This window comes from Jaculus jaculus, chromosome 6, assembly GCF_020740685.1.
Source record: "Jaculus jaculus isolate mJacJac1 chromosome 6, mJacJac1.mat.Y.cur, whole genome shotgun sequence".
In the NCBI taxonomy this organism is placed as follows: domain Eukaryota; kingdom Metazoa; phylum Chordata; class Mammalia; order Rodentia; family Dipodidae; genus Jaculus; species Jaculus jaculus.
Genome location: NC_059107.1, coordinates 36,446,298 through 36,469,031, shown reverse-complemented (window position 1 = coordinate 36,469,031; position 22,734 = coordinate 36,446,298). Strand labels below are relative to the sequence as shown.

General features: G+C 44.5%; 1 protein-coding gene and 1 long non-coding RNA gene across 5 annotated transcripts; one reads left to right on the top strand and one right to left on the bottom strand.

Annotated features, from left to right (window-relative positions):
- Positions 1 to 6,862: 6,862 nt before the first annotated feature.
- On the top strand, positions 6,863 to 18,790 carry LOC101599881 (CCHC-type zinc finger nucleic acid binding protein). 4 transcript variants are annotated; one of them, XM_004665104.3, is made up of 5 exons: positions 6,863 to 7,012; positions 15,687 to 15,803; positions 15,922 to 16,014; positions 16,162 to 16,360; positions 17,813 to 18,790. In XM_004665104.3, the coding sequence occupies exons 2-5, from the start codon at positions 15,701 to 15,703 to the stop codon at positions 17,928 to 17,930; spliced, it is 513 nt and encodes a 170-aa protein (XP_004665161.2). In that variant the 5' UTR covers positions 6,863 to 7,012; positions 15,687 to 15,700; the 3' UTR covers positions 17,931 to 18,790. The 4 variants fall into 4 exon arrangements, with proteins under 4 accessions (XP_004665161.2, XP_045008814.1, XP_004665158.2 ...); XM_045152879.1 differs by having other exon boundaries at positions 16,159 to 16,360; XM_004665101.3 differs by having other exon boundaries at positions 15,687 to 15,824.
- LOC123461609 lies at positions 18,096 to 22,648 on the bottom strand. Its single transcript, XR_006637746.1, has 2 exons — positions 22,575 to 22,648; positions 18,096 to 19,700 (listed from the first exon to the last, which is right to left on the bottom strand). It is a non-coding gene; the product is annotated as an uncharacterized LOC123461609 (long non-coding RNA).
- Between the last annotated feature and the right edge of the window lie 86 nt (positions 22,649 to 22,734).

Sequence of the window (22,734 nt, the reverse complement as noted above, 5' to 3'; positions counted from 1 at the left end):
TTGGAGAGATGGCTCAGCAATTCCCCAGTACCCATGTAAGGCCAGATGCACAAAAATGACATGTGTCTAGAGTTTGTTTGTAGTGACAAGAGACCCTAGCATGCCAATACCCACTCTCTCTTTCTCTGTCTGCTTCTTTCTGTCTGTCTCTCAAATAAATTAAATTTAAAAAATACGCACACACTCACTGGCTGGGCATGGTGGCACATACCTTTAATCCCAGCACTGGAGAGGCAGAGGTGGGGAGATTGCTATAAAGTTGAGGCGATCCTGGGACTACAGAGGGAGTTCCAGGTTATCTTGGGACTAGAGTGAGACCCTACCTCAAAAAAAAAAAAAAAAGTCAGGCATGGTGGTGCACATCTTTAATCCTAGCGATCAGGAGGCAGAGGTAGGAGGACTGCCATGAGTTTAAGGCCACACTGAGACTACATAGTAAATTCCAGGTCAGTCTGGCCTAGAGGGAGACCCTACCTTGAAAAACAAAACAAAACAAAAACCCAAAAAACAAAACAAGCTAGGCATGGTAGCACACACCTTTAATCCCAGCTTTTGGGAGGCAGAGGTAAGAGGATCGCCGTGAATTTGAGGCCACCCTGAGAATACATAGTGAATTCCAGATAAGATTGGGCTAGAGTGAGACCTGCAGATTCTCACTCTAGTCACACTGACCTGAAACTCACTTTGTAGACCAGGCTGGCCTCAAACCCAGAGTGAACCCTACCCCCCTGTGTTGGATTAAAGGTGTCAGCTTTTCACCTCATTTTTTCTCTTCAATTTTTTAATTAACTTCCATGATTATAAAAAATATCCCATAGTAATGCTCTCCCTCTCCCCACTTTCCCCTTTGAAACTCCATTCTCCATCATATCCCCTCCCTCTCTCAAATCGGTCTCTTTCATTTTGATGTTATGATCTTTTCCTCCTATGATGATGGTCTTGTGTAAGTAATGTCAGGCACTGTGAGGTCATGGATATCCAGGCCATTTTGTGTCTGGGGGGAGCACATTGTAAGAAGTCCTACCCTTCCTTTGGCTCTTACATTCTTTCTGCCACCTCTTCTTCATTAGACCCTGAGCCTTGGAAAGTATGATAGAAATATTGCAGTACTGAGCATTCCTGTCACTTCTTTCCAGCACCTTGATGCCTTCTGAGTCATCCCAAGGTCACTGCCATCTGAAAAGAGAAGATTCTCTTCCAAAAGTGAAAATAGCATTAATATACGGGTATGAACATTAAGAGTAGTGCTTACTGGGCAGTTTGAAAAGCATACTGTGTATATATGTGTGTGTGTGTGTGTGTGTGTGTGTGTGTGTGTATGTATGTATGTATGTATCTAGACAGCAGCAGATGTTACACCCCCAGGGCTCATGACTAACCCTGTTTTAAGTTTTCAGTATCAGGGATGTGTTTCCTCCCATGGAGTAGGCCTCTAGTCCAATTAGAGGGTAGTTGGTTTCCACCATGACAGATGTGCCACTATTGCACCCACTGGTTCATTTGGCCTGGCTGGCCAAATATAAGGCTTGCAGTGTCCAGTGTTGAGTATCTTCACTGGTGATTTCTCTCTCTCCCATTGAACTGCATGCAATATAGCTTTTTCCAGCTTTCTGTCAGCTGGTCTACATGGAAGCGGTTTTCAGCAGGATTTCTCAATGAACTTTAAAAAAAAGACACAGCCTGTTCTAATACAACACAGAAAAGGAAGCTGGTCAGGTGCTATGCTCTCAGTGTTTAGTGATTCCAGTCAATGTTACATCACCCTTTATCATTCTCCATGTTAATACTTTGAGGGATCAGTTCAAAATTAGGTTTCCACAGACACAGGGAGGCCAGTAGCATCTTGGTTATTCTTACAGGAAGGGTGGCTATGTTTGAAGTGTACTCTCTCATATATTCTTTTTTTAATTTTTTGAGGTAGGGTTTCACTGTAGCCCAGGCTGATCTGGAACTCACTATGTAGTTTCAGGGTGGCCTTGAACTCACGGCAATCCTCCTACCTCTGCCTCCCAAGTGCTGGGACTAAAGGCATGTGCCATTACACCCAGCTCACATCTTTTTAAATTTTTTAAAATGTATTTTTATTTATTTATTTGAGAGAGCAAGAAATAGAGATAAAGAGGCAGAAAGAGAGAAAGAGAGAATGGGTACACCAGGGCCTCTAGCCACTGTAAATGAACTCCAGACACATGTGTCCCCTTGTGCATCTGGCTTACATGGGTCCTGGGGAATTGAACTGTGGTCCTTAGGCTTCACAGACAAATGCCTTAACTGCTAAACCATCTCCCCAGCCCATTTTTAAATTAAAAAAATTTTTCTTTCAAGGTAGGGTCTCACTGGAGCCCAGGCTGACCTGCATTATTCACTATGTAGTCTCAGGGTGGCCTGGAACTCACTTCAATCCTCTTACTTCTGCCTCCCGAGTACTGGGATTAAAGGTGCATGCTACTATGCCTGGCTTTCTCCTTTTCTTTCCTTTCTTTTTTCTCTTTCCTCTCCTCTCCTCTCCTCTCTCTCTCTCTTTTCTTTCTTTCCTCTCCCCCTCCTTCTTCTTTTTTTTTTTTTTTTCTGATGTAGGGTCTGGCTCTAGCCCATGTTTACCTGGAATTCACTATGCAGTTTCAGGCTGGCCTTGAACTCACAGTGATTCTCCTACCTGTTCCTCCCAAGTGCTAGTTCTAAAGATGTGCAACATCTCGCCTGGCCATTCATTTTTTTGACCTTCGGTAGATGGTTCTGCTTTTGAACATTGTCCTTATGGGGATAAAGTAGTAGAGTTTTGTAGAAACTTAGGAAAATGTTACTGAAAATGCCTGGTAGTGCATACCTGTAAACCCAGCACCATGGAGGTAGAAGCTAGAGGTTCAGAAATACATTATCACCCTTGGTTACATATGGAATGAGTTCAAAATCAGCCTGAGATACAAGAGATTCTGTTAAAAAAAAAAAAAAAACAACCAAAAAACAGCACACAGCTGGGCGTGGAGATGCACACCTTTAATCCTAGCACTGGAGAGGCAAAGACAGGAGGATCACTGTGAGTTCAAGGCCAGCCTGAGACTACATAGTGAATTTCAGGTCAGTCTGGCCTAGAGTGAAACCCTACCTTGAAAAACTAAAAAAAATAAAAATAAAAATAATTAAATTAAATTAAAAAACAGCAAACAGCAGGAGTGTTTACTCCCAGCACTTGGGAGGCAGACATAGGAGGATCACAGTTTTCATGCTTATGTGCTTTGTATTGTTGATATCTTTGAGATAGTCTGACACTGTAGCCCAGGCTAGTCTGGAACTTACTCTGTAGCTCATGTTAACTTTATACTCCTGGCAATTCTCCTGTCTTGGTCTGTCAAATGCTAGCATATCAGGTGTGAGCTACCACACCCAGCTCTGGTTCCTTGTTCAGGATTTAGCTTAGTACTTGCCTTTCTACTTCATAAACTGAGATGAGATGGAAACATCCATTTATTCTCCTCACCCTGAGCCACATACTTTCCAAGTAAAGTCATAGCACAGTTTCCCTGCTGGCAGAGAAAACGTGACAAGGGATGATTTATTTATCATCTAGATTTCTCAGCGGAATGTAAGGCATGTGTGGTGTGTTTGGGCATCTGAGTGGGAACAAAGAGTTGTTAAGTATTGCTGCTCAAATGCTACCAATTTTAAGGATTCGGGAATCATGCTGAGTCATGGCATCTCAGTTGGTCTTCTACCAAACCCTTCCTACTGTCTTATCGATCTCAAAACCTGCAAGTTCTCTAAGAACAAGGTCCAAGTGATAACTGGTCACCTTTGTAACCCTGCAATGCTAGGCCCCAGACCTGGCTAGGAGAGGGAGGCAGTGAATAGAACCCATTTCCAAGTTTGGAGGATGCAACAGAACCTTTGACAGTTTAGCTTTCAATAAACTGGCTTTATTCTTTCTGACTTTCAGACATCATATCCTGTGAAGCAGGCTTACCCAAGGGCATATCCAGGTAATACAATTCAAATTCCACCACAGACCTCTTTGCTGACTGTCATTATGCCTCATAGCCCATTTGGCTGTTAATAACTATCATTAGAGAAAGCTGGGTGCCAACTAGGGACTAGCCAGTAGACACAAACACATCTCTTACTCAAAAATTTAATAGTAGGGGAACATTCCACTCCTGGATCTAAAGAGAAGAGGCTGGTTGTGGTGGTGCACGCCTTTAATCCGTGCACTTGGGAGGCAGAGGTAGGAGGATTGCCCTGAGTTTGAGGCCACCCTGAAACTACATAGTGAATTCCAGGTAAGCCTGAGCTAGAGTGAAACCCTACCTCAGAAGACCAAAGGGGGGAAAAATAAGAGCATACTTTTTTTGTATGATTGTGAAGCCTAAGGACCCAAGTGTGATTCTTCAGTACCTACATAAGCCACACAAGGCAGTACATTCATCTGGAGTTCATTTGCAGTAGCTAGAGGCCCTTTCTCTCTACCTTTCTCTCTCTCTCAAATAAATAAATAAAATATTTTTAAAAGCACCCAAAAACAAAGCCAGATTAAGATTAATTTATAGTTCCCTGACAATATTCATGTGTCCTGAAGTGGTGGATGTATCCTGGCTGGATTTTGTTAATATAACCTCTTCTATCATAGTTATTCAGTGCTAGAGTTTAGGAACATAGTACTTACATATCTGTAATTGCTTTACCTTAAAATACTACCTAAACAGGAGGGGTGGTATATTTGAGATGTGCAGGCAGGATGATCGGAGTTCAAGGTCATCCTCAGTTATACAGGGAGATTGAGGCCAGCCTGAGCTATTGTCTCCAAAAAATAAAAGATACATAGTATATAAAGATTAATTAGGGCCGGGTGTGGTGGCACACACCTTTAATCCCAGCACTTGGGAGGCAGAGGTAGGAGGATCATTGTGAGTTCGAGGCCACCCTGAGACTACATAGTGAATTTCAGGTCAGCCTGAACTAGAATGAGACCCTACCTCAAAAAATAAAAAAAGATTAATCAGATAAGGGAAGGGCAGATCAGGGATGAAAATTTATATATCTATAAAGCTGTGTAAGCTCCCTGGTAATAAACAAGAAATATCTTCCCTCCCCCCCCAGGTAGGGTTTTACTCTAGCTGAGGCTGACCTGGAATTCACTATGTGGGTGGCCTAGAACTCATGTTGATCCTCCTACCTCTGCCTCCTAAATGCTGGGATTAAAGGCATGCACCACCACACCCGGCTAAGAAATATTTTATTATTGGGACGTGTGATGCTATATTCACATATATAAATCACTAGGGACTTGTTTAATCTAGAGATGTGAGTTTTTTTTCATGCTGAGTATAAAAACAATTTTTAAAATTTATTTTTAATTACTTATTAGAGAATAAGAGAGATTGAGAATGGGTGTATCAGGGCCTCTAGACACTGCAAAGCAACTCCAGACGCATGTACCACTATGTGCACCTGGCTTACGTGGGACCTAGAGAATCAAACCTGTGTCTTTAGGCTTTGCAGGCAAGTGCCATAACCACTAAGCCATCTCTCTAGCCCATAAAAACTTTTTTTAAAAATTTGTTTTGTTTTTATTTATTTGAGAGTGACAGAGAAAGAGGGAGAGAGAGAGAGAGAGAGAGAGAGAGAGAGAGAGAGAGAGAAATATGGATGCACCAGGGCCTCCTGTCACTACAAATGAACTCCAGATGCATTTATTCCCCACCTGTGCATTTGGCTTACACGGGTCCTGAGGAATCCAACCTCGAACTGGGGTCCTTAGGCTTCACAGGCAAGCGCTTAACCACTATGCTATCTCTCCAGGCCCTGTAAAAACATTTTTGTGTGATACTGTTTTGGTTTAAGAAACTTGAAGGAGAGATGGTTCCACTGTTAAAGGCGCTTGCTTGCAAAGCTTGATGGCTCGGGCTTAATTCTCCAGCACACACTTAAAGCCAGATGCACAAAGTGGCACACGTGTCTGGAGTTTGTTTACGGTGGCAAGGGGCACTAGATCACCTATTCCCCTTTTTTCTCTTTCCCCTTGAAAATAAATACTGAAAAATAAGAACAAGGGCAACCAGGCATGACAGGTCACTTTTAATCTCAGCACGCCCAGGAAGCTAAAGAGGATCGTTGCGAGTTCAAGACTAGCCTGGGCTAGAGTGAGATCCTGCCTCAACGTTTAAATTGGTTTAAAATAATGCATTCATTTCCCCCCCCCCCAGGGTCTCACTGTGACCCAGGCGACACCACGTCCGGCCTCACTTTTTTTTTTTTTTGGTGTCTCACTTTCCTAAATCCTAGGATGTCACTCATGGCGGGTCACAAGACGCGGTCACATTTTCACCCTCACCAGGGACCTTACTCCGGAGCATGGTGGTCTTGGTAGTCCTGGCAGCGGGTTCTGTCCAGGCAACGCAAAACCCCAAGCACAACTCATAGCCAAGACCTCTTCCACAACCTTCCCTCAAACTAACGCGTGCTTCCAGGAAGCCGAGCCTGGCTGAGAGCCTGGACTTCGGGGCGCTGGGCAGGAGGAAGAACCATCTTTGGCATCCGCAAGCCGCAGCTACTTCCCGGGACAGTTCCCTGAGGTTCTGAGGCTGCAGCTGCCGGGAGCGATCACCCGGGCAGGGATAGGCGGCTTCCGGCCTGGCGGGCGGGGCAGCGAGCAAAGGCCCGAGGGAGGCACCGCCCGAGGAGACCAGGAGATCGAAACTCTAGGGGACCAAGTCCAGCTCGGCGCGGGAAAGGCCCAGCGCAGGGCACGACGGGAGAAACGGCGCACGCAGGAGTCTCCAACCCCGCCCCGAGCCGCGTGCCTCGCGGGTGGCTCTGATTGGTTGCCCTGTCCTCGCGCGCTGATTGGCCGTGTGGGCGAGGCGGAGGCGAGCCGTGCGCAGCGGCGTGTGTGGGGCCGTGTGCAGACCCGCGTGTGGCGCAGCCAAGGACCCTGAAAATAAACAGCCACCGCTTTGCGAGTCGCTTTTCGGAACCTGCGTCCGAGTCTCCGCAGCCGCGGGTCGCTCAGACGCCGAAGGTGAGGGACGAGGGTCGCGTTAGAGAAGCCGCGGTGTGCTCCGGGCCGAGGCCGACTTGAGGAAGGGAGCGGCGGAGTCGCGATGGCGGCCGCCTTCGGCCTGCGCCCTGCTGCGTCAGGCGCGGAGCTCGTCCGCGCGGCTGTTTCCTTGGGCCCGGGCTTCCGGCCCGCCGCGCTATAGCGACCGCTCTGTGCTCTGTGCCCCGGAGAGCTGGGGCCGCGTGCGGGCCTCGCCCAGCGTCCAGGCCGCTGGAGGCCCCGCGCCCTTGGGGCCGAGCCGAGGCGGGTTTGGCGGGAACTGAGGGCAAGGAGCCGGGCCGAGGGGGAGCTTGTCCGACCGCGGCCGGGGACGTGGGGGCCCTGGTGGGCCAGGTGCCAAGGGTTCCGGGCCTGGGAAGGGCCGCATGCGCCGCGGAAGGAGGCCCGCGAGCCTTGCTCCTGTCGTCCCAGCGTGCCGTTCCGAAGGGGCTGGGAGGAAGACACTTCTTGCCAACAAGATGGAAGTCAGGGGCCCTTAAAAATACCATTATCAGGAACGGGCGGGAGGGGGGGCGGACACGAGGCCGTGAAGCCTGCCAAGCCGTCGCAGCCGCAGTCTCCATTTCTCCCATTGGATGGATGTAAATTACAAGCGTGACAAATACACCCCCCTACTCCCAAGTAAAACGGGCGAAGTTCAATCCCGATTTCCCATACTGCGAAAAAGGGGCTCGTGTAAGCCGGGTCTGGTCGCCCGCACTTGGGTTCGGGAGGTGATTTTTATTCTGGGTAAAAGCGGCTGCTTCGTTGCCACATGTTAAGCACATGGCCTCAGCCACGGAGCACTTGGAGAGGAAGTGACCGCATCGTGTCTGGAGCGGGGCCGGGGGGCCCGGGAGAAGGGGGTCTTAGGAAAAGAAAACATTCCATTTTTACATCGCAGGGATCTGAGACTTGAAGTGTGTGTGCGGATTACGAAGGAGCCATCAAATAGGCAAGATGTGCTGAGACACACCGTTTGTTTATAATGTAAAAATAATAACCCTATTTTGCCACCCCCCCCATTAAATTTTTAGAGTTCCTATTATTGGATCCAACTTTGAAGAGATTTGCGCCAATGAGTAAATCTTTGGATTTAAATTAGCAACTTTGTTGCCGTTTGCCTGCAATGTAAATTGAGGTTGAGGCTTGGGAGTTAAAAAAAAAAAGATACATGAGGTGTAGTCCATAGTGCTATTCTTTCCCCTTAACACTTTTTTTTTCCTAATGCTCTAAGAAATATCCTGATTAAGGTTTATCAGTCACCCCCACAGCCCTTAGGTACACGTTTTGAGCTTGTTAAGCCTGATTCTTGCCTACAAGGGGCGCTTTGTATACTAGACTATAAAGGGAATAATTTATTGAATTCCCAGGGGCTGAATTAAGAACTTAAAAATTTTTCCAAATTACATCTCTTGGTAACAGTTTTTAAACAAAACCTAACAGTATTTGCGTATTTATCTGCATGCTTCACATTAGAAAACTTTTCACCAGAAACAAAAATTCACATTCCTTTTCATACTGATAACAAAAGAGGTAATTTATTTCAAACAGATGTACAGTCTGTAAAATGTTTTTAACCAAACAGTGAAAGACCAAGGGGCCTTTGTTACCATGGCCATCGAATATCTGAAATAGGCCAAGTGAGTATTTTAAAGTATTAAAAATTAATTTGTAACGATTTATGGATGCATTCTTTTAAAGTCTAATAAAAGAAGGTGTGTAAAGAAGGTGCTACTTTGTTCTTACAAGCATGCTGAACTATGGGGTGAATAGTCTTAATAACTAAACATGGCCACCCAGAATCTGCCTATTTTTTTCTCTGAAAGAGTGAGAACTTAAAAAAAAACAACTATCTTACTCCCCCACTCCAAAATCCCACTATTGGCTCTTTTCCTATCCTTACAGTAAGTGAAGAGCCAGAAGAGTAAATACCAAGGCATTCTGGCCTGCTATGTGGAGAATGCGCTCTCTGAGCTCCTTGCTAAGGACTCTGGTATTCTGGCAGTGTTGTATGCTGCTGCAGTAAGGAAATGCATTGAGAATTGTTTGAGTTGTACTTAGGAACACGGTATCTCATACCTCATGTAATGGTTGGGACTTTTGAAACCCTGTCTGGAAAAAAAAAGTAGAAAGGAGTAGAATATGAATGTTACACCTTCATCATATTTACAAATGCCAATATTGGCTAGTGAAATCAAACTGCTGGCATGTGCTTGTTTGCCTCAGAGGGTTAAAGAAAAACTCTTTGCTTAAAAGCTTCAGGAAAGCCCTGTTAAAGGGATATTGTACGTGAACTCAGAATGACAGTAAATTCCCCCACTCTTCCCCTAAGGGTCTCACTGTAGTCCAGACTGGTCTTGAACTCATTTCAGCCTTGCCAGTGCTGGGACTAAAAGTATGAGGCACCTTGCTAGATTTGACTTAGTTCTGTTACAGTTTTAATTTTGTTTATCTAAAGAGTGAATACTTTTTGTCTTGAAATTTGTATGGATGTATGAATGAGAGACAGATTCTGTATAGCCCAGGCTTAGAATTCATGGGTCCTTTTACATAAAGCTCCCAAATGCTGGGATTACAGCCACAACACCCATCTTAACTTTTTAAAACTCACTTGATGTATGTGTGCTTGTAGGTTTTTGTTTTTGTTTTCTCCAAGGTAGGGTCTCACTCTAGCCCAGGCTGACCTGGAATTCACTGTGTAGTCTCAGGGTGGCCTCCAACTCACGGCAATTCTCCTCTGCTTTCCAAGTGCTGGGATAAAGGCGTGTACAACCATGCCCGGCCTTCTGTAGTAGTTTTGAAGTACACAGTGAGTTAGTTGTTAAATACTTTTTTTTTTTTCTCAATCAAAGAGAGGAGAGAGAGAGAATGGGCACGCCAGGGTCTGTAGCCACTGCAAAGGAACTCCAGACACATGTGCCCTTGTGCATCTAGTTTACGTGGGTCCTGGGGAATTGAACCTGGGTCCTTTGGCTTTGCAGGCAAAAGCTAGAAGTAATCTGGGCAGGCCGAAGTGAATGTGATTAACCAAAGTCTGGCAGTAAAGTTGAGACAAGGGTAAAAACAATTCCTCCTAGTTAAATACCATTTGCCATTCTGGTGGGAATGCAAGTAAATGCAGAATGTCTCTTGCCATGTCTAGCCCCCCCCCCCTTTGGTTTTTGAAGGTAGGGTCTCTAGCTCAGGCTGACCTGGGATTCACTATGTAGTCTCAGGGTAGCTTCAAATTTAAGAGTGATCCTCTTACTTCTGCCCCCTGAGCGCTGGGATTATTTATATGAGAGCAACAGACAGAAAGAGGCAATTTAAAGAGAATGGGCACGCCAGGGCCTCCAGCTACTACAAACTAACTCCACAGGCGTGCGTCCCCTTGAGCATCTGGCTAACATGAGTCCTGGGGAATCAAGCCTTGAACCTGGGTCCTTACTTAGGCTTCACAGGGAAGCGCTTAACCGCTAAGCCATCTCTCCAGCCCTGTATCTAGTTTTATTAAGAATTTATAATGAATATGATTTATAATTATGATGAACAAGAGTGTATTCAAAAGGCACAATTACTTGGGCCAAAATCCCTAATAAGGCAAAGGTAACCCTGAGCTTGAGGTAAAATTGAAAGACACAAGTTTTGTTTTTTTTTTTTCTTCCAAGGTAGGGTTGGTCTCACTTTATTTAGCCCAGGCTGACCTGGAATGCATTGTGTAGTCTCCCAGTTAAATGCATGGCCTACCACACCAGGCTTAGAGTATACATTTTTCACAAGGTAACATTGCAGTGGTTGGAGGTCCTGCCTCTGTCTCTGTTTCAAATAAATATTAAAAGTAAATTTAAGCCCCATATATATAATTTTTTAAAGAGCAGAGTATACGTTTTGTCTTGGGAAATTGGATAAAATAATTAAGCTGATGACATGCCATACTTTGTTAGGGCTATGTATATCTTACTTACCACATACTCTTGTTAAGATAACCTGTGCTGCTCAAGCACTCTACTACTGAGCTGCATCCTCAATCCTCAGCCCCGCTAAGGTTTTTTTTTTTTTTTTTTGGGTAGGGTTTCACTTAGTTTAGGCAGACCTGGAATTCACTATGGAGTCTCAGGGTGGCCTCCAATTCATGGTGATCCTCCTACCTCTGCCTCCCAAGTTGCTGGGATTAAAGGTGTGCTCTACCATGCCCAGCTGTGTTTATTTATTGGAACTCATACTATCGTACACTGTTGTATTTAAATTTACTGTCTTTGTTCTTAGAATAAAAAGTAGCATAATTATTGGTTATAATGGAGACGTTAGTATAACATTTGTAATTTGATAACTTCTAGGATTATGTCAAGTTTAGGTAAGTGCAAATCTGTAAAATCGGTATGCCTAAGGTTAGCATACATGGACTTAGTGAATCTTGTGTCTTTCCCAATTTTATCCTGACTCTTGGTCATAGTCTTCCTGATTGCGTGTCCTGTGTACCTGCTAGGTCAAGTATAGTTTGTGTCATGAAAATATACATAAAGTGGACGTTTAGAAATAGATACTTGAGCAAGGATTGGGGAAGGAAGCAGTGAGGGTGTTAAATAAGAGCCAGTGATAACCAAATGTAGTGGCTCACTCCTGTTTGCGCTAAAGCAAGCTCCAGGCTACAAGGAGACCCTGCCTAAAGGAAAGTATAATGATGCACATAGATGACAATGATGTGACAGTGAGATACCCATTACTTTATATAGTTCTATATTTTGTTGTTTTATCAAGTTAGGGTCTCACTCTAGTCCAGGCTGGTTTCACACTCAAAGCGATCTCCTACCTCTGCCTCCGGAGTCCTGGGATTAAAGGCGTGCACCACCCCTGGCCCTCACACACATTTAAAAAAGTTTCTGTACTTTTATTTTTATTTTATTTTGGTTTTCCAAGGTGGAAGAGGAAGAGAGAATAGGCATACCAGGGCTTCTAGCCACTGCACAGAAACTCCAGGTCCACGCGCCACTTTGTGGATTTGTCTTTACATGAGTTCTGGGGAATTGAACCCTAGTCCTTAGGTTTTGCAGGCAAGCACCTTAACTGCTTAGCCATCTGTCCACTCTCTCTATATAATTTTATTTACTAGAGAGAATGGGCATGCCAGGGCCTCCAGCCACTTGCAAACAAACTCCAGATGCATGTGCCACCATGTGCATCTGGCTTACTTGTGTTCTAGGGAATCAAACCTGGGTCCTTAGGCTTCGCAGGTAAGTGCCTTAACTGCTAAGCCATCTCTCTAGCCCCCCCTCCCCCATATACTGTGGTGCTGAGGATTTAACCTAGGGCTTCCCATATGCTGGGCAAGCACTTTACACTGAACAATCCAGTAGTCTGTTTGTAGCACTTCATATGTATAGTAGTACAGAAGTCTCGTTAGTTGTAACTTCTTGTATCAATAGAAAGAACCTGGGTGACAAGTTATGGAACAAGACTTGGCTGCTTGCTTGTTGTAGTGATCTCTGCTGGAAATAAAATCAACTGAAATTTCAAAAACAACATTAAAGTAGTTTTGCACTGATGTGGTGTGCACATCTGAAATCCTAGCACTCAGGAGACTGAGGCAGTAGATTTAAGTTTGAGGTCAGCCTGAGTTCATTGCAAGCCCCTCCCCAAAAGCCAAAGTAAAAAAGTGGAAGCTAGTTTTTAAAAAATTATTATTATATATATTTTGTTTTTCAATGTAGGGTCTCATGGTGGCCTCAAACTCATGGTGATCCTCCTACCTCTGCCTCCTGAGTGCTGGGATTAAAGGCGTATGCCACCTCGCCTGGCTTTAAAATATATTTTAAAATATTTATTTGAGAGAGAAGCAGAGAGAGAAGAGAGAGAATGGGTGCACTAGGGCCTCCAGCCACTGCAAGTGAACTCCAGATGCATGCGCCACTTTGTGCCTGTGACTTATGTGTGGGTACTGGGGAATGGAACCTCGGTCTTTGGGCTTTGTAGGCCAGGGCCTTAACTGCTAAGCCATCTCCTCCTGGAAGCTAGTTTTGTTGTGGTTGTTAATTTGGAATGTCCATGTAAAGTGTAGGGCCTTTGTCTCTGTCAATAGGCTATGGCTCCTAAAAATTCATTTTCACAGAATCTTCCTTTGATTTCAGAAAGAAAGCTGGGTATACCAGAGTGATTGTATCCTTAGTAAGGATTGGAAACACATTGCCATTGTAAGTGACTGAAGGAGAAGCTCCTGAGTGGTGGCACCTTTAGGTGCTTCTGTGTTGATACTCTTAGGTTGGGTTGACTCTGCATGTGATGAACAGTGGATTTCACTTGGCAAATCTTTCTTTGGTAAATATCTCTTAATACCATCCCTCCTCCCCTCAGAAGCAACTAAAATGCTGTTATATAACTGTTGCTAAAAAGATAACTATATGGGATATTGTGTTCTAAAGGTGCAAGGAGTGGTTGAATCACTGCAAAGGCAGTAATGGTAATGTAACTAGATAGATACTACTGATGAATTAGATAGATACTACTGATGAACAGAGTGATGTGGGTCTTAATAAGTTCCATGCTGGGAGATTTGTTCAGACTCTTTTATAAGTGTTGACATTTGATTTTGGGATGTAACCATTAGAAAAGGATGTGGCGGGGGGGGGGGGTGAGAGGACTGTGCAGACAGTGAGAGTTATAAAGCCATGTTCTCGGCTGAGTCTTAGTTCATCTGAGGAATTGTGTCAAATTATCTAAAGATTTGGTTTTTTGGAGGTAGTATCACTTTAGTCCAGGGTGACCTGGAATTCACTATGTAATCTTAGTGTGACCTAGAACTCACGGTGATTCTCCTACCTCTGCCTCCCAAGTGCTGAATTAAAGGGATGTACCACCATGCCCTGCAAGGCCTTATTTCTTAAGTGTTTTTATTTTTTTTTAATTTTTTTTTTATTTGAGACAGAAAGGGAATAGACGCACACCAGGGCTTCTAGCCACTGCAAAAGAACTCCAGACACATATGCCACTTTGTGTATCTGGCTTATGTGGGACCTTAGGCTTCACAGGCAAGTGCCTTAATTGTTAAGCCATCTCCAGCTCATGACCCTTTTTTTTAAAGGTCTCAATTTAAAAAATACAACTTATTTGTGATGGGCATGGTGGTGACTCTAGGTCACACGTAAGCTAGAGGCCATGGTGTGCCAATTCTCTTGCTTTCTTAAAAAAACTGCAAAAAATTTTACTTGAGAGAGAGCCAGAGAAAGGAAGAAGGCAGACAGAAAGATTGAGTGTAGATGATCCAGGATCTTCTGTCCACTGTCAATGAACTCCAGTTGCATAGGCCATCTTGTGCGTTTGGCTTTACATGGGTACTGGGAATTGAACCAGGGTTGGCAGGCTTTGCAAGCAAGTATTTTTAACGGCTGAGCCAATTCTTTACCCTCTAAAAAGACCTTTTAGACTAAATGCAATTAGATGTGTTGGGATGAGGATCTACTATATAGAGTAAGTAGTATGCCTCTAGGACAAAGTGGAAATTGTTAGTTTGATAGTGACAAATCTGTCATAGGGCCAGTGAAAATGCGGACCAGCTGCTGATTCATTCTGCTTGGCCAAAGGAAGGAAAAGGCAGGTTGTGTGCACATAATCTAAGCCCACTGGGCAGACCTGAAAAGCATGTATCATGCTGAAAATGAGTCTTTGGGTAGTGATGAATGAAACCAATGTCTTCCTCCAGTGTTTACCCTCATGCTCATTCTCTTATCTACTTATTGGCTATCTTGCTGTGTAGTCCAAGCTGGCCTTGAACTTGAAATCTTCTTGCCTTTAAACTTTCCATTACTGGGGTTACAAGTGTGTGCCACCATGCCTGACACAGTTTTGTACTTTGCACCCTTCACACTTACTCAGTCTTTCTGCCAGAACAGCAGTGTAACTGAGCAGTGCTGTGTGCTAAGATTAGAGGGAGATGACTTGTTTTGCTGTTTCTTCATCTTCACAGTGTACACTTATAGCTTCCTTAGCTTGAGTCATTATAATGTGATCAATTAGTTTCCACTTGGCCAAAATTAAGACATACTGTCTTATTTAAAAAAATTTTTTTAAATTTTTATTTATTTGACAGAGAATAGGTGCACCAGGGCCTCCAGCCACTGCAAACGAACTCCAGAGGTGTGCTCCCCCTTGTGCAACTGGCTAACATGGGTCCTTGGGCTTTGTAGGCAAACCCCTTAACTGCTAAGTCGTCCCTCCAGCCCATGACATACTGGCTTATAACGAATGGCTATTGCAAGACATAGTGGCATGTGCTTGTAATCCCATCACTTGGGAAATGAAAGCAGGAAGCTCAGGAGTTCTAGGCCAGCTATGGCTACATGTGAATCTATTTCAAAAGAGAGAGAGAGACAGAAGTGTTAAACTAGATCCTGGAATGAAAAAGCATCATTGGGGATTATTTCTATTTCTTTTGAATATTCATTGTTTTATCTTGTAATTTCCATCAGTAACTCTGCATCTTGAATGCTTGGAATAAAGGCATTTGCCACTTGGCCCAGCTTCCTAACAATTTTAAATATCATAAATCATAAAGAGACACAGATAAGATGTTTTTAAGTTGTTGACTTAAGTGTGTGAAGCATAAGTAAATACATGGGTCATTTTTATAACCAGTATAAAGAAATTCCAAGTGTTAAATGTTGTCATTTTTAATATTTTGAAGCTGTAACTTCAGCCATGAGCAGCAACGAGTGCTTCAAGTGTGGACGATCTGGCCACTGGGCCAGGGAATGCCCTACTGGTGGAGGTCGGGGTCGTGGAATGAGAAGCCGTGGCAGAGGTGGTTTTACCTCGGATAGAGGTATTTTTGTCGAATAAAAAAATTTGAAGTACTGTAGTATTTATTACTATCTAGACTGGTCTAATTAGCCAACTGCCTTTTGTTTCTGTTCAAATAGGTTTCCAGTTTGTTTCCTCATCTCTTCCAGACATCTGTTATCGCTGTGGTGAGTCTGGTCATCTTGCCAAGGATTGTGATCTTCAGGAAGATGGTAAGTATTTAACACTTCCTATGTGTAGACCTTGGAGAGGTGAGCGTGCTGCTGCCCAGCACTGAGAAAGATTTGCAGTGGGCAATTTGAAGCCAAGTACTATGTACAGGTTTTTTAGTCTTGGTCTGCTTTTCCTTATTGTTGAAGCCTGCTATAACTGCGGCAGAGGTGGCCACATTGCCAAGGACTGCAAGGAGCCCAAGAGAGAGCGAGAGCAGTGCTGCTACAACTGTGGCAAGCCAGGCCATCTGGCTCGTGACTGTGACCACGCGGATGAGCAGAAGTGCTATTCTTGTGGAGAATTTGGACACATTCAGAAAGACTGCACCAAAGTAAAGTGCTATAGGTAAGTTGCTGGAATACCACTGAAAGGAAAATGTGTGAATTATGGAGAGGTATTACCTGTAAATAGAATGACCTTGTAGACCAGTGCATTGAGTGAATGTGACTAGATGAGACTTTTAGCATCTAGTCAGCCAGTTAGCTGTGTGTCTGTCTACATTCTGCCATGACAGCCTGGGGCTTATGGCATCTGGATAGTTTTCACAAGTATCAGAGGTATTTTTTTTTCTCCTTCCTAAAAAAGGTATTTTCAAGTCTACCCTGAGTTTACAGCATGAATTCCAGGTCAGCCAGGGCTAAAGTGAGACCCTGGGGGGGGGGGGCGGATTTTTTTTTTCCTTCTGTTTTTCGAGGTAGGGATCTGGAGAGCCAAACAAGTATTAATAGGCTCTGCCTCAGCTGCTAAGCCATCTCTCCAGACCTTATATTTTTATTTTTTCAATTTTCAGGATAGAGTCTCGCTCTAGCTCAGGCTGACATGGAATTCACTATGTAGTCTCAAGGTGGCCTCAAACTCATGGCAGTCCTCCTACTTTTGCCTCTCAAGTGCTGGGATTAAAAGTGTAAACCAGAACCCTAACCCTAACCCTAAAAGAAAAAGAAAAAAAAAAAGTGTAAACCACTCCACCTGGCTATTTTTATTTTTTGAGGTTAGGGTTTCTCTGTAGCATGGGGCTGACCCAAAAATTGAACTGGCCTTGGACTCACAGCAGTCCTGCCTTAGCCTCCCAATTGCTGGGATTAAAGGTAAGCACCCGCTACTGTGCCTTTTCAAATTAAAGAGCGAATGAATGAATGAATATGGGTGAGCCAAGGCCTCTAGCCACTGCAAATGAACTCCAAATGCATGCACTGCTTTATGCATTTGGCTTGATGTGGGTACTCAGGACCCAAACCTTGGTTGTTAGGCATTCTAGGCAAGTGCTTTAAAGTGTGTTTCTTGGGCTGGAGAAATGGCTTAGTCTTTAAGGCACTTGCTTGCAATCCTGATGATCCAGGTTCAAATCCCCACTACCCACATAAAGCCAGAATGCACAAAGTGGCACATGCATCTGGAGTTCGTTTGCAGTGGCAAGAGGCTGTGGTGTACCCATTCTCATTCTCTCTTCTTTTCTCCCTACTTGCAAATAATAATAAATTTAAAAGTCTTTGAAAACATGTCTTGTAAGCCAGGAGTGGTGGTGCATGCCATTAATCTCAGCACTCAGGAGGCAGAGGTAGGAGGATTACCATGAGTCGAGGCTACCCTGAGACTACATAGTGAATTCCAGGTCAGCCTGGGCCAGAGTGAGACCCTACCTTGAAAAACCAAAAAAAAAAAAAAAAAAAAAAAAAAAGTCTCTTAGATTTTTTTGTTGTTGTTCTGTAATGAGTACTGATTTGGTAGACAGTGTTATTTGTACTGGGAACCATTGTGAAAACCTTTTAAATAATTATTAATATTTTTTTTCTTTAGGTGTGGTGAAACTGGTCATGTAGCCATCAATTGCAGCAAGACAAGTGAAGTCAACTGCTACCGTTGTGGCGAGTCAGGGCATCTTGCACGGGAATGCACGATTGAGGCTACAGCCTAATTATTTTCCTTTGTCGCCCCTCCTTTTTCTGATTGATGGTTGTATTATTTTCTCTGAATCCTCTTCACTGGCCAAAGGTTGGCAGATAGAGGCTGTTCCCAGGCCAGTGAGCTTTACTTGCAGTGTAAAAGGAGGAAAGGGGTGGAACAAAAACGACTTTCTGCATTTAACTACAAAAAAAGTTTATGTTTAGTTTGGTAGAGGTGTTATGTATAATGCTTTGTTAAAGAACCCCCTTTCCGTGCCACTGGTGAATAGGGATTAATGAATGGGAAGAGTTGAGTCAGACCAGTAAGCCCTTCTGGGTTTCTTGAGTGTGTTCCCATGTAGGAGATAAAACCAATTTTGGAAGTGTCTATGAACTTCCATGTGTAACTTTAATTTTAGCATAATGATGGCCTTGGATTGTCTGACCTCAGTAGCTATTAAATAACATCGAGTAACATCTGTATCAGGCCCTCAGAACATACAGCTGAGTGGGAGTAAACAAAATGAAAAGAGAAATGTGTGCATGGCTATGCCAGAGAAGTGGGATGAAAGGAGCAGGTTCGTGCAGTGCTGATGCTGGACGCACAGGTGGAGATGGCAAAGGTGTAGAACACATTTTCAAAGATGAAATCTAAAACCCACAGGAAACATCCATGCTCAGAGTTAGCATAATTTGGAGCTATTCAGGAATTGCAGAGAAATGCATTTTCACAGAAATCAAGATGTTATTTTTGTATACTATATCACTTAGACAACTGTGTTTCATTTGCTGTAATCAGTTTTTAAAAGTCAGATGGAAAAAGCAACTGAAGTCCTAGAAAATAGAAGATGTAATTTTAAACTATTCCAATAAAGCTGGAGGAGGAAGGGGAGTTTGACTAAAGTTCTTTTTGTTTGCTTGAAATTTTCATCAGTGTATATAGAACAAAATGCCATATTAAAGAGGGGATTGTGAAGAATTAAAAGATGATAGTTTGGACTTTTTTTTTGGAGATAGGTTCTCACTGTAGCCCAGGCGAATAAAATTCACTATGGAGTCTCAGGGTGGCTAGGACTCAGATGATCCTCTACCTCTGCCTCCCAAGTGCAGAGACTAAAGGTGTGTGCCACCATGCCCTGCTGGACTTTGTCATTAGTAAGGAAAGGTTGATATCAAGGACACCAAAGTTTAAACATTTGGTTCCCCACTGTTGTAATGATGCCAGTTTATTTCTGTTCCTTTTCAAACAGTTGTAGGTTTCACACTCACTGTTGCAGCAGTTCCTTTTTCCCTGGGCTTCATATGTCAGATTTCTTGTACTCTAATATGTCATTTAGAGTTGAGATGGGTTTTAGCAGTCATCTGATTTAATGATCTCATGCTATGTAGTTACTGTAGCTTGCACGGGTGGTGTGTACAGCTTATTAGAGTCCAGGACTAGCCATAGTCTTGTTCATTGCCTTCTGTGTCCCTACTTTTCCCAATAAATGAAGTAGCTTGTGGCTTTCCCATTAGCTGATGATCCACTTCACACTGCCTTCACTTTGTGTGTGTTGTGAGCTTTTCATCCTCTTGTAGGGTTCTTTCATTGTGGTTGCAAATCACGTCTATGTCAGTGTGCTGGTCTCCATTGCTGTGCACATTCTCACCATGTTCCGTGGATAGCCAGAGCAATCAGAGTAGATAGCAGCATAAGGAATAACCCTTTTTCAGACATCGTTGCTAAATACATTGAGCTTTAGGTTTGGGGATGGGATAGATACATTGGTTCTTTTTTTTTTTTTCCCCAAGATTTTGGTATCCTGTAGGTGAAAGCAAAATTTTAGGTCAGATACTGGCTGTATAATAGGTAAACTGTTGAATATAACTGTGTGTGGCTAAAATTTTAAATATCTCTACATACATTCCTTCTACATTTTACCATGCAGCCATTCAGGGTTTTTTGTTTTATTCTTTCTGAGACAGGGTTTTTATGTAGTCCAGACTACCTTGAACTTCAGGCTGGCTTTGAACTCATGATGATCCTTCCTTAGTCTCCAGAGTGCTGAGACTACTAAAGGCATGAGCCACCATTGCCTGGCTTGCGTCTTTTAAGCTAAGGTCTCACATAGCCCTGGCTAAGTACACACTTGCTGTGAAGCTGTCCTTGAGTTCCCAATCCTGTCTACCCTTTGTGAGTGCTGGGACTGTGTGCCCATGCTTGACTCAGCCTGGGTCTTAAGCCCACAAACCACTACCTAGGGAGATAGAATGGACTGGGTAGGGTAGCTTTATTTAGCTCTCCTGTTAACTTTAGAGCTGGGCATGCAGTTTCTCCCCCAGAATCTTGAAGAGAAGGATACATCAATATAAACAATAGGTAATGGCCCTCACCTTGCACTTTCTGTTTCCTAGTCTGGAAGATAAAGGATATACGTGTGAACTTGTGGTGGTACACACTTGTAATTCTTGCACTTGGGAGGCTGAGGCAGGAGCAGCACTGGACTATGTAGAAAGACCTTGTCTCCTAACAGCCAGCAAGACAACCCTCCCCCTCAACCCCAAGGTGGGGCTGGAGAGATGGCTCAGCAGTTGAGGTGCTTGCTTGCAGAGTCTGTGCACACAGTGGCACACACATCTGGAGCTTCTAGGGGCTGGAGGCTCTGGCGGCCCTATTTAAAAAAAAATACAGCTATTAGGAGGCAGGGGTAGGATCACTGAGTTTGAGACTTCATAATGAATTACAGGTTACCCTGGACTAGAGCAAGAACCGACTTCAAGTTTAAAAAAAAAAAGCTGGGCGTGGGTGTTAATCCCAGCACTTAGGAGGCAGAGGTAGGAGGGTTGTGAGTTCAAGGCCACCCTGGGACTATGAATTCCAGGTCAGCCTGGACTAGAGTGAGACCCTACCTCAAAATAAAAGGGGGGGGGGGTCCTGGAGAGACGGCTCAACTGACCAAGGTGTTAACGTTTGCAGTAAGTAGCAAGAGACCTTGGTGTACCTACACGACCGGAAGGACAATGATTGGGGCCAAATGTTAAAAGTAATGGATGACCTCACAAATGCAATGGCTAATTCTCCCTTTCCTCACTTCCTTTCATAGAACTCGGGGCTGAGACTTGGCAGGTGGACTCTGTTGTAAACCTTACAAGTCCAGGCTGGTTGGTTTCATGGTCATCTCAACAGAAAAAGGAAAAGGTCAAGGTGGTTTTTTTCTTCTGGGGCCAGGAATAGAACCTAGTGTAAATGGAACATACCCCTTTCCCCAAGTTTATGTAGTCTTACGGAAAAGGCAAACTGCACACATCTGAAGATATAACTAACATAGTGTTTGAGCTATGAAGAGCAGTTGCAGTGGAAATCGCTGGGTTCTTGGCAATACAGGTGGGCAGGGAGACAGCCCTCATGTTCCTTATCAAAGCACCATTGGAAAATCATTTGCTCACATGCCCTTTACCCTCCCCCCCACACTGCCTGAAAAGGGGGATGCAGCAGGTTGGCCATACGCCTACTTACAGGACACCCATTTTGGCATTTAGAAGTAGGGTTTCACTCTCTAGCCCAGGCTGACCTGGAATTCACTATGTACTTGCAGAGTGGCCTCGAACTCCTGCAGGCCTTCACTCATGCAGTCCTACCTCTTCCTCTGCAAGATATTTTTTATTAATATCTCCCATGATTATAAACATGATAATGCCCTTTCTCTCCCCATTTTCCCTTTGAAACTCCATTCTCTACCATATCCCCTCTGTCTCTTATTTTGATACCTTATTTTCCTCCTATTATGATGGCCTTGCGTAGGTAGTGTCAGGCAAGATAGACTTAAGGTATTAGAACCCGGTGTGGTGGCGCGCGCCTTTAATCTGAAGAAGGTATTAGAACCCAGTATGGTGGCGCACGCCTTTAATCGCAGCACTTGTGAGGCACAAGTAGGCTGGTCACTGAGTTTGAGGCCACTCTGAGACTACAAAGTGAATTCTAGTTAAGCCTGGATAGAGTAAAACCCTACCTCGAAAAACCAGAAAAGTTATTTTGACGACTTGTACTGTGTAATTGAATACAAGTCCACTGCTGCTTTGGTAGGCTCATGCCCCTTAGCACAGTAAGCAGGGTGCTTACCGCCAGGGTGTCCTGTAGCACAGGCAAATTCTCTATGACGGGCTGAACGTGTTGCAGGACCTCTTGCTGACTCCGTGGGGGAGCCCACCACGTTCCCAGCTGTGTTCCCTTTTAGAAGAGAACCACGTACCACCTACCTCTCCCTCTTCCCTAGGCCTTAACTCCGTATTTGGACCAGGTGGGGGTGGGGATGGAAGGAGGAACGCGAGTGTGCGAGCCACTATAAACTTTTGGTGATGTGGGGATCAAACCCGGGGCCTTGTGCATGCTAGGCAAGCACACACCACTAGGATACATCTCCAATCCTTAGCTCGGTATTTTAAAATTGGCCTCAGACCTCCAGTCAATGACGGCAGCGTTCCTAAAGGGCAGGCACGCTCTGTGGGCTCCCACCAGCATCCCGGGGCCATGGAGGCGGCCGTCCTCCATGCACGGCCCGTAGACAAGCCACTTTCAAAAGTCACCAGCTCTCACAGAAGACCAGAAGGGGCCAGCGCCAGCGGAGAAATGCCAATCATTCGGGGCAGCTACCACACCACAGCCCTGAGACACCAGCAATCACGCTACCCTGACTTACGCGATAACCACCTGTAACCGCGAGAACTTCGCCAAGGGCCCAGGAAAACACCATTCCTCCAGCGCATGCGTGTTTTTACCAACATGCACCCTGCCCCCACCCGCCCGCCTTCGGCGTGCGCGATGACGCACTGCGGGGACGTCAGGGGAAGGGAGTGCAC

Excerpts from the sequence above, each read along its gene's own strand:
- LOC101599881 (XM_045152878.1), top strand. The coding sequence starts at position 15,701 with ATGAGCAGCAACGAGTGCTTCAAGTGTGGACGATCTGGCCACTGGGCC. Across the intron at positions 16,015-16,158 it reads TTGTGATCTTCAGGAAGATG|AAGCCTGCTATAACTGCGGC; the intron begins GTAAGTATTTAA and ends TCCTTATTGTTG. Across the intron at positions 16,361-17,812 it reads ACCAAAGTAAAGTGCTATAG|GTGTGGTGAAACTGGTCATG; the intron begins GTAAGTTGCTGG and ends TTTTTTCTTTAG.